Source organism: Chiloscyllium plagiosum, chromosome 1 (assembly GCF_004010195.1).
Source record: "Chiloscyllium plagiosum isolate BGI_BamShark_2017 chromosome 1, ASM401019v2, whole genome shotgun sequence".
NCBI classification, from domain to species: Eukaryota; Metazoa; Chordata; class Chondrichthyes; order Orectolobiformes; family Hemiscylliidae; genus Chiloscyllium; species Chiloscyllium plagiosum.
Window position 1 is genome coordinate 155,549,042 of NC_057710.1, and position 11,749 is coordinate 155,560,790.

The following is an 11,749-nucleotide window of genomic DNA, read 5'->3' on the forward strand; positions in this document are numbered from 1 at the left end:
TATTGTGTGCAGTTTTGGTTGCCATACTATAGGAAGGATGTGGAGGCACTGGAACGGGTTCAGAGGAGGTTTACCAGGATGTTGCTTGGTATGGTAGAAAGATCGTATGAGGAAAGGCTGAGGCGCTTGGGGTTGTTTTCATTGGAGAAAAGAAGGTTTAGGGGTGACTTGATAGAGGTGTACAAGATGATTAGGGGTTTAGTTAGGGTTGACCATGAGAACCTTTTTCCACATATGGAGTCAGCTATTACAAGGCGGCATAGCTTTAAATTAAGGGGTGGTAGGTATAGGACAGATGTTAGGGGTAGGTTCTTTACTCAGCGAGTTGTGAGTTCATGGAATGCCCTGCCAGTAGCAGTGGTGGACTCTCCCTCATTATGGGCATTTAAATGGGCATTGGATAGGCATATGGAGGATAGTGGGCTAGGATCGGCGCAACATCTAGGGCCGAAGGGCCTGTACTGCGCTGTATTCTTCTATGTTCTATGTTCTCAAGGGCAATCGGAGATGGGTAATAAAGTGCTGGCCCAAAGAAAATGAGTCTTCTTGTTGAATGGGTTGTACTTTAGGAGTTGGTGAACTGTTAGTTACATAGTTATCACGTAATACAGAATAATCTCTAGAGCTGCAGTGGCAGTTCATGGAGGCCAGACATTTTGCCTTGTCCCATGTTTGTGGGGTAACTGTCTGTCTGTCTGTCTGTCTGTCCCTCTCTCACGCAGGCCCTTCCTGAAGAAGGGCCTGTGCCCGAAACGTCGAATCTCCTGTTCCCTGGATGCTGCCTGACCTGCTGTGCTGTTCCAGCAATAAAGTTTCAACCTCTCTCACACATGTTTAATACATTCGTTGCTGGTATAACATTCTGAAGCAAAGGTACATATCACTATTTAAAATTTTTGTTGCAGGTTCTCCAAGCACAATTGGATGCACTACTGCAAGGTCAAGAGAGCATTAGAAGCAGTTGCAACTTCACGGAACAAGCTCTAAACCATGGGACCGAAACGGAAGTGCTTTTAGTGAAGAAGCAAATGGGTGATAGGTTGAACGAATTAGCTGTTCAAGAGTTTCCTTTACAGCCCCAAGAAAATGATCAGCTGGAGTTTGTGGTGGAAACTGAAGGACTGAAGAAATCCATTCATAATTTAGGTACCATAATCACCACAAATGCCGTGGCCTATGAGACTGTTGCGACGGGTGAGGGATTGAGACAATGTGTGATTGGCCATCCCACATCTGTTACTATAACAACAAAGGATAAAGATGGAGAACTTGTGAAAACTGGAAATGCGTGTCTAAGTGCTGAAATTGCATCTCCTGATGGTAGTGTTGTTGATGGGGAAATACTTGACAATAAAAATGGCACCTATGACTTCCTTTATACCATTCAGAAAGAGCAAAAGGAGGGTGACTTTACACTTACCCTCCGACTATACGATCAGCATATTAAAGGAAGTCCATTTAAATTGAGGGTTGTCAAACCCACTGATCTGTCTCCAACATCTGATGGAGTCAAACGTCGTGTGAAGTCACCTGGTAGTGGACATGTAAAACAAAAGGCTGTGAAACGGCCAGCCAGCATGTATAGCACTGGAAAAAGAAAAGAGAATCCGATTGAAGATGACTTGATCTTTAGAGTTGGTATGTAGATTTCTTTTTATACTTAATTTATTTTCTATCCAGTCAGGCGATATGCTGAACATGTCACCCTGAGGTGTGTCAGATGCAGGCCTCATCTGCCTGAAACCAGTCATCTGCAGAAACAGGTGACCTGATTTAGTTTGTTGTCTGGGACGTAAGGAATGATGATCAAACTTCCTAAAGGTGATTCTTAGCTGCACAGAACTTAACAAATTTTGAAAACTTTTTGATTCTGCAAACCAAGAACACCTAGTGGTGCATGCATGATTCTGAGTTTGTTCCATTGATTTAATAATTTTATTTCAGGTATCTATGGTAGATGTTAAAATTTAATTTGCATTTCTGAGGTGTTTTATTTTCCTGGCTGTCCTACTCTTCTATCAGAAGAGATAAGCTACAAACGATTATAATATTGGAATTGGTCTTTCCAATTTTGAATCCAAAATGTCTACGCAGTGTCATCCAATTCCTCTCTCAACTCCCTCCCATTTCTACAAAATCATCTAATACAACATAGCCTTATCCAAACATTTAACCTTTTAATCTATTTCCTTCCTATTGTTCCCATCCTGCACCCTACTCCAACCATCTTCACACACATTGACAGTGGGTCCTTCAACTGAGTTGATTCTATTTTCTGAAATTCAAAATGTCCACCTTTTCATTCCTCTCAATTAAACCAACCTTTTTAGAAGCTGTAGATCCCCCTTCCCAACCCCACTTTCCTTTTTGCCTGCGTGACTGTTTTCCTTGTTACAACACACTTGGGTAAATGAGCTGATTCTCTAGCCCCACCACCCCTGAAGTCACCATGAAAGTTAATGATTTAACTAAACAAAATCACAACACCAGGTTATAATCCAACAGATTTAATTGGAACCACACTAGCTTTCGGAGCACCGCTCCTTCATCAGGTGATTGTCCTGCGATATTAAACGGACAATCACCTTTGTACGCCCCAGTCCAACACCGGCATCTCCAAATCATGATTTAACTAAAAGCATTCACAGTCTCCAGTGTACTTGTCTGATTGAATCAGGCTAACAGTAAACACTGACCAGGTTCCATACTTAACAGAAACTCCTGGGCGGCACGGTGGCACAGTGGTTGGCACTGCTGCCTCACAGCGCCAGAGACCCGGGTTCAATTCCCGCCTCAGGCGACTGACTGGGTGGAGCTTGCACGTTCTCCCCATGTCTGCGTGGGTTTCCTCCGGGTGCTCCGGTTTCCTGCCACCATCCACAGATGTGCAGGGTCAGGTGAATTGGCCATGCTAAATTGTCCGTAGTGTTAGGTAAGGGGTAAATGTAGGGGTATGGGTGGGTTTCGCTTCGGTGGGTCGGTGTGGACTTGTTGGGCTGAAGGGCCTGTTTCCACACTGTAATGTAATCTAATCTAATCCTTTTTATTACAAATAAATAAGTTCTAGCCACAGGCAGAAAAAAACTATGAATTATCAATACACTACTCCACCAGACGAAACTGTAAACACACACACCCAATACTTTGGGTAGAGGATTAAGAAACACTGGGAAAACACAGTGCACCCAGTCCATAGGATTAATGAGATGTTCTGTTTGCTTCCCAAGACTTCCTTTTCTCTGATCTCTTTCTCCAGATTCTTTTCACAGAAAGCACAGGGCAATTGGAACACTCTGATAAAATCTTAGTTACTGGATAAATGTAACAGCTTACAACAATTGGCTTTCTTTGGGCACTTTTATTGCAGACAGATACAGACACAGAAGCTGCTCCTTCAGCAGTTTAGAAGCTTTTATCCTTTATCATAAACACTTCAGCTGTTCACACAGGGAGGTGTCGTCAAGCTGATGACTTCTGACCTTGACAACTGGTCACAGTGCACCAACCGATTAGCAACCCCATACCAAAGAGTCTTGTTGCCAGAGGGAAGATTGACCCGCTTCGGATTAAACTTCCAGGGATTGGAGGGAAGCTCAGGCAGGGTGGAGGTGGAGGACCTGGCCACATCTGCAGTGCCAAGGGCTTATGTGTGGTTCCATATCTGACTGGATGCCTCCTGGCACCAGCTCATCTCCATGCGAGGAGGGGGGCACTGAACTGGGTCAGGGGTCAGGGTACCTCATTACCTCCCAATCCCCCCAATTGTCATTCCTTCGTAGGACCATTGGTAGGATGATGGAATACAGGTGTGAGCATCTTTCCAGCAGACTTTGAGTGTGCTGGGCCTTGTTCTCCATGGCATCCACTAACCTATCCACGAAGATAGTTGGTATAATTGTACAATTCTTCACAGCTGCAGGTTCTATGCCATTTTGTCCTGTTCCTCCCTGTGCATTTGGATGAAGTCCCTGATTAGCATAACCTCAGGATCATCTCCTGCTTGGGGTTAAGCAGATCCTCCGAGTACCATTGACCATCTTCATCAGTCAGCCAAGGAGCTGTTACTGTGAGGTGCTCACCAGATTACATGCCTCTCTGTCTGTCTGTCTGTCTGTCTGTCTGTCTGTCTCTCTCTGTCTTTGACCATCTTCATCAGTCAGCCAAGGAGCTGTTACTGTGAGGTGCTCACCAGATTACATGCCTCTCTGTCTGTCTGTCTCTCTCTGTCTCTCTGTCTGCCTCTGCCTCTCTCTCTGTCTCTGTCTCTCTCCCTCCCCTGATTCCACAGAGGTGTCAGGATCTGGGCTGGTAGGGGCTGCAGGGGGGAACCTTGTTCATGCTTGGTCTGAGAACTCAGTACTGTCAACCTCTGCAGAGAGGTCAAGGACAGGCTAGTGGAAGCTGCAAAGACTTGAGAAGTCATCAAGGCTGGTGTTAGAAGTGGTGTGCAATGATGGGGTGTAACAACGAGGTTAATGTGACCGTTACAGTGGAATACAAAGTGATACTTACTCACTTGCGGGGGGGTTGTGGATGTCTCTACATTCCTGCAGGAATCTTTTTCTCCTTTTGAGGGCTAGAATTCTGACCTCCTACAGGTGAGGACATTGATGCCTGGCACTCCTCTACCCATACTGGCGCCCTCTTTCTGCCCTGGTATGGTGTATTTTCTCCTCTAATGAGCAGAAATGGCCAATGATGAGTTGATAGTGGCTGGCAGGACAGTTGGCACTGGTGCACGTACGAGAAGGGTGGTGAGGTGGGTGTGCTGAAGGACTGAGGAAGCAGCTCTGACAGTATGCAGGATTAGTGGTGTGGAAGATTGTGGGGGATGGGGAGAGTGAGCGTGTGAAGGTGTTTTATGCAATAGTGAGAGTGGCAGATGGGTAGCAGAGATGGAGTGTGCAAATGTTAGCTGAGAGAAGAGTGTGGCATTTACCCAGGCAGAGTGGAAATGATCATTTGCCTTTTTTCTGCACTGCTGGTCACTCCTCCACATGGTACTGTCCTGGATGGTGACCTTAGACCAGGCTGCCAGGATTTGGTAGTCTCCTCTGCCAGTCTTCTGGGTGAAAGACTCCTTTGCACCACCCCATCCACCAGGACCTCCAGGTTTCTGTCAAAGAATCACTATGCCGTATTTCCTTTCATGTTCAGACTCTGTCTTTATCAGCTGGGCAGCTTCAGAATACTCATGCCCAGCTGGGTGCAAAAACAGATAGCATGGATGCAAGCAATTCCGATGTTTTGGCAGTCATGAGCTGAGTGGTGAGTTATTCCTGAAACTGTGCATGGGAATGGAATTGGATATAAGAGTGCTGAGGGACAAGCTAGGTGATTAGTTCAGTAGGAAAACAGGAAAACTCACTCAGCCTGTGGCAGTAAACCCTCCAAAACAATTCTGGCAAAAATAAATATAAAATTCAGCAGTATATTGTTTGATACTATTAGTTTACACAAATCTATCAATTTCTGCCTTCAGCTTTCTCAATGATTGAGCTTCCAAAACCCTTTGGGATGGAAAATTCCAAAGTGTTAGGACCCTCTGAATGAAGAGATTCCTCCTAATCTCAGTTTTTTAAAAATGATCTGCTCTTACTCTGAGGTTATGTCCCCTGGTTTTGCACTCCCCATCGGGGGAAACATCTCAGTTTCATCTACATCCACCTTGACACACCCTATAAAAGCTTTCAGTGAAATCACCTCATTTTTCAAAACTCGAGAGAATACAGACCCATTGTCTCCAATTATTCTTCCAAAGACAAACCAAAGGTTCATTGGGTGACCTTCTCCTGCACTGCCTTTATGGCAAGTATATTCCTCCTTGGATTAGGGGACCAAAACTGCACCTGAAACACTACCTGAGATCTCACCAAAGTTCTATATAATTGAAGTGCAGCATCTTTACTCCTGTACTGAAACCTCCTTGCAGAGTTTCAGTTGGGAATCAGCAATGATCTCGGCTAAGAAATACGTCTTTCTTCTTACAGGTGACTGTTGTCTCCACCAACAGTGAAGGTACAGATTTGAGTCTTTTGGCGGAGGGAGTTTAAAGCTTACAAGGGCAGGAAATGTGCATGTAGAGTGATTTGATCGGATGTGAAATTTTAATTTCTCGACCGGTGGTTGAGATACAGAGATCAAGTCAGCAGTGGGTTTGTGGTTTGCTGAACATTAAACTGGCAGATTTATACAATTATACATCAAATTTACCTTCAAGGAATCACTGGTGTGCAAGAACCTGATTTAACTATATAAAGGTGATTTACATCTATCATGTCAGGCTCATTTGTCTTGCACATCAACTCTGGCTTGTCTACAATCATTCTATGACACTCTTCACCCAACTATGCCTATGGTGACCCCTTTTCTAGAAAACTTACAGTTATTAATATTCGACAAAGACTGAATGCAGAAACACAACAATTTTGTTTTACAATAAATGGACTATCCTTAACTCCCCCGTAACCTTCAAAGAATGCTTGTACTTTTAGCTGCCTGTTATTTGTTGAGACAAACTTAATCAATGATACACACATGAATTAAATTGAAACCCATGAAATGTGAAATATTTACAAGTGAAAGTTAATTTTGAAATACATCAGTGCCATCTTTATGTTCTGTGAGGTTAAGCAGGCAAGCTAAGGCTCTGCATCCACAGCCACCCTCTTTGACTAAGAGAGTCTTTATTAGATCACCTACAGATGCAACATTGTTAGTTAATGATAGGTTTCATCAATGTAAAGCATCCCAGGCACTAATTGCAATCTTGTAGTATTTATGCTGCCAACACTTAGCATTGTAATTATAATCATGTGAGAAGAGGCAAAAAGAATTTGTTAATGCAAGCATTGCTGCGTTCCATAAGAGAAAATGTGGATAGAAATTTCCACTGCACAGTCAGCAGTGAGATTTGCTTCAAAGAGTTTTCCAAGCAGTGTACAGCTATCTCTGAGTCTAAGATATGATAGATGTAGAGTCACTAAGTGTTCTCTTGATTGATTTGTGTGGTTTTCTTCCATAAACATCTTGGTAGAAATTTTGCCTACTCCGGGTCTAGTATGAATTCAAGTAGTGCAACATTTATCTTTCCAAATAAAGACATGCACATTTAACTTGTTTTTGCAGGTACTAAGGGAAGAAATAAAGGGGAATTCACTAACTTGCAGGGAGTGGCAACATCCACCAGTGGAAAGATCATGATCGCAGACAGTAACAATCAATGTGTACAGGTGAAGATATATTGCAAACCTTTTCCATTCTTGTGTTGTGTGTCCTACTCCACTCTGTTGCATGGCCATTACTTAGTTATTTTAATATTTTCTCATGAATTGTTAAATGATTTCCATAGCATTCTCCTGTATGGCCCGTCGTAGGTGAATATTTTGTAGCTCTGTACATTCTTCTCTTTCACACCACCTTGAACTGCTGCAGTCCACTGGATGTAGATCCTTTACAGGGCTTTTAGGAAGCAAGTTCCAGGATTTGTTCTCTCGGCAATGAAGGACCAACCGTATAGTTCCAGAGCAGTATATGCCTTAGTGGAAAACTTGCAAGTAGCAGTGTATTCATGCATCTACTGCCCCTGTCCTTCTAGATGGCAAATGTTGCAGGTTTGGAAGTTGCTGGTGAAGGAGCGTTAATGAATTCCTACAGTGCTTCTTATATATGCCAGGCCATTTGCAGATTCCCCCACTTCATCAGCCATGCTGCAGACAATGGGATAGCACTGTGTAGGTGCGCTGGACTAGGTAAGGATGCCCTCAGGAAAAGCATAAAGCAGAATCAAAATGCTGAGTGATCAAGCTTTCCATATATTATTCTGTGTTGTGACATTGTGTTATTTATGGAATTTGTTTTTGAGGGGTGCATTTTATTTTGGGATGCTGGGATTGATCAACTCAGAAGTAGAATGGAAAGCTGGAAAATGGTTAAGCAATGAGAAGTAGGGTTGATATTTTGAGGGAATTGGACTCATGAACAGCCCAGTGTGGAAGGATCTTACAGGTACTTCATCTTCTGCATGAGGTGCTCATCGAAGGCCAGGTAATTTTTAAAGAAGTGCCCTCATGAAAGCAGTTTGCAAAGGATTTGGGAGAAGTTCCCTGCCAAGCCCCTCCAAACTCTCATTCCATCACCACCCTGAGAAAAACTGAAGGACACTGGGACTCTTAAATTGCCTCATTCTGTACTGAGTTATTCTATGATTCTATACCCGCAAATTCTGACACTAGGCTTTCTGCTGACATGTCTTCAAACTCCTCTGAACTCCTTGGCAAAATCTAGCACTAATCCTGAATCCAATCGCTTTTCAAACCTCCTCCATCAACACTGAACTGAATAGTTTCACCTTGAAGTAGCAAAAGAAGCTCAAAAGCATCTCCCCTAAAAGTGTGATTGGTGATGTCTTGAAACAATCATGGTGAAGCAGGTTGGGGGAGGGGGACAGGGAGGTGCAGTGTGTTAGGGGCTGATCTTTGTATGCCTATCCAACTGGAAATGTTTGAAGTGGCACAAACACAATCTGTATGGTTCAACATGGCAGTCTGGGCATGAAATCGACATTGGATACTATTTGGCATCACATTCTATGCCCACTGTGTATCTGGTGCATGCATTGAACTCCTGTGCTAAAGTCCTTACAAACATAGTGCAGTGTGTCAGAAATGGTCTGAGCAGTTTGGCTGCCATTTTGCAAGCTTGAGTATTGAATATTCCACGGTGTGATTCCCTCCATATTTGGAACCCTCTGACAGTATCAATTTATATCGGCGAATTAAGAGGGCTGTTCTGCAGTTAGGAAAAGCTAGTTGGACTAGTATTTAATCATCTGAATAGCTATTCCAGTAAAATTACGTCACATTCTTCCCCAGACTGCTCACATCCAGACCCTATCCTGACACTACCTGACACTCGATCCCCGTTTTGCTTGAGACTTCCCCTCAGCTCCCCCTTCCACTGGAGACTCCTGCTGTCAGAGCACACCCCCCATTCCACTCCAGACCAACCATTTCCCACCATCCTGACCTACGGTGAAGACTCCACTTCAATGGAGTGTTTACCACTTTGCATCCTGGCACTTCACTTACCTGACAACTTACTCTCCCGGTACCCTATTCTCACACATACTTTCCGTACTTGCCTTTCATTCAAGCTGTGACTCTTTATGATACTGGATTGTTCAAATCACAGAATGTGGCAACTGACTGCTATGAAAAAGGGGTGCTCTACGCTACAAGAGACCTGTCAGAATGGAAGTACGACTATGCATTTATGAAATTAACCTTACCAGAGCCTCCTGTCAGAGATACAGACGATGCTCTTTGTTCAGCACAAATGCAGAAGTAGAACAGTAATCCGGCTGAGATTGCCATTCTTTGGGAAATTATAAATGCACCACTCCTTTGGGTTTTCCTTATGGAATGGTACAGACTATCATTGTGGGTGCTTCATGAGGTCCGACTGACTGACTGACTGATCTCTGTGTTTCAAAGTATAACCAAATATAGATGTTGCTTTATTAGAAATTATAAAATATTTGATTCATCACTTCAACATTGTACAAGACTTATTAAACTTGTGTTCTAGATTTTCTCAAATGACGGACAATTTAAAAACCGGTTTGGTGTTCGTGGCCGCTCTCCTGGGCAGCTGCAGCGTCCAACGGGAGTAGCTGTACACCCAAGTGGGGACATTATCATTGCTGATTATGATAACAAGTGGGTGAGCATTTTTTCACCGGATGGGAAATTCAAGGTGAGCAGATAGTCTTTTGTCATGAGTCAGTTAATTAATGCAGTTACGTGTGTGTTTGCATGTAAATACGGCCAAAATATTTGCCAAATATTTTTCTTTATTGTTCATTAATCTACTCTAAAGAAAATTTAATTAAATTTTCAATGAATCCATTAATCAAGACTGTGTACAGCTCTTACAGTGCTGCCTCACAGCACCACCCTCAGGTGACTGTAAGGAGTTTGCACATTCTCCCCATGTCTGTGTGGGTTTCCTCCAGGTGCTCTGGGTTTCTCTCAGTCCAAGAATGCGCAGGTTAAGTGGATTAGCCATGGAAAATGCAGAGTTACAGGGATAGGGTGGAATGCTCAATTTAAAGAATTGCAGTTGAGTTTAGTTTGAGTTTTTTTAATTGACTATGCTTTACTAGAATATCTTATTTGGTTCATTAGGGAGATTAGATTTAGTGAGATTAAAGTGCTTATCATTGCTGCTCAGATGATGAGGGAAGCATGGGAAATATGCAGAATTATAGTATCTAATATACACGAGTAGGATTCTTGTAAAATGAAAATACTATGCATTTCAAATATTCTTTATTTTGGCTGCCTTCCAAAGTCAAAGGGAGAGTCAGTGGAAATGATTTTCTTCCAGTTTTCATTCCAAATGTACAAGATCCCTTGGATCACCTCTTCTGGTGATCCATGAGGCTGACAAAGCACTGCCTTTGGTTTGTGTTTGCCTTTTTCATATTTCCTGGACCACGTCACAGCCTGAAGTCAGAAGCTGTATGCAGCTTGAGTGTATGCTTCTCATCAAGCATGGGAGAGCAGGTAGCTGTCTCACCTGCTCTCTCCCACTGGCCAATAGCAGTAGTAGGATTTGGGGGTTGATGACTTTTTTTTAGATTAGATTACTTAGTGTGGAAACAGGCCCTTCGGCCCAACAAGTCCACACCGACCCGCCAAAGCGCAACCCACCCAGAACTATTCCCCTACATTTACCCCTTCACCTAACACTATGGGCAATTTAGCATGGCCAATTCATCTAACCTGCACATTTTTGGACTATGGGAGGAAACCGGCGCACCCGGAGGAACCCACGCAGACACTGGGAGAATGTGCAAACTCCACACAGTCAGTCGCCTGAGATTGAACCCGGGTCTCTGGCGCTGGGAGGCAGCAGTGCTAACCACTGTGCCACCGTGCTGCCCACTTGGTTTGGTTTGGCTGATCATGAATGCGTTATCCAGGAGCACCAAAAGCTGGTATGGAGTTTAACCTCTGTACTTCCGGCTCTGAGACAGGGATGTTATCTGTTGTGCTGCAAGATACCCCATTGTAATTTTTTAGTGCCCATTTTAAGGTGGTGACAGACAAAACTTGGCTATTGATGTTTAATTATATTTCTCCCAATACCTCAGATATAAATTAAATATTTAACTTAATCTTTTGATTACCCTTGATTTTAGTTCAGATTTACTTGTCTTCAAAACCTTTACTTAGTTTTATGGTCTTGAGCTGATTTTGTCAAAGACTGCTTTACTCAAAAGTTTTTAAATAAAGTTAAGTTACTTTAAGGTTAGCCATAGCTCTTCCCCAATAAGTCACTTTGGGGTTGAAGTCCCCATCCAGGAAACTGAACACAAATTGAGGCTCATATTCCATGTGGTACTGAGGAAATGCTGGAGTAATCCAAGACTCATGTGCTCTTCCAGGAGGCTGTTTAAAGACTCAGTGGCCACATTTTTTTTTTAAAAGATATTTTTATTAGAAATTTAACATTTTTACAAGTTTACAAAAATAAACAAACTCTCAGATATAAACATTGATATACAATTAGCTCAAATATACAATAGCCAAAATTTAACAAACAAAAAAACGAAAAAAAGAAAAAAAAAACAAACAAAACTCAACTATCTACTAATCTAACCTACAACTAACCAGAGTGTATATTTAAGTCTCTTACATGCTCGGAATGTGTTAGCATCAGATGTAATAAAACCCGTATTCGT

The 11,749-nt window shown here is 42.8% G+C and overlaps 1 protein-coding gene across 6 annotated transcripts in view; it reads left to right on the forward strand.

Annotated features, from left to right (window-relative positions):
• The window catches only part of trim2a (tripartite motif containing 2a), a 165,811-nt gene that overhangs the window by 140,178 nt on the left and 13,884 nt on the right, over positions 1 to 11,749 (forward strand). For all 6 annotated transcript variants that reach the window (XM_043700083.1, XM_043700064.1, XM_043700072.1 and 3 more), the window contains exons 6-8: positions 906 to 1,638; positions 7,129 to 7,232; positions 9,589 to 9,756. In XM_043700083.1, the coding sequence (XP_043556018.1) occupies positions 906 to 1,638; positions 7,129 to 7,232; positions 9,589 to 9,756 (1,005 nt within the window). The remainder of the gene's footprint in view (positions 1 to 905; positions 1,639 to 7,128; positions 7,233 to 9,588; positions 9,757 to 11,749) is intronic.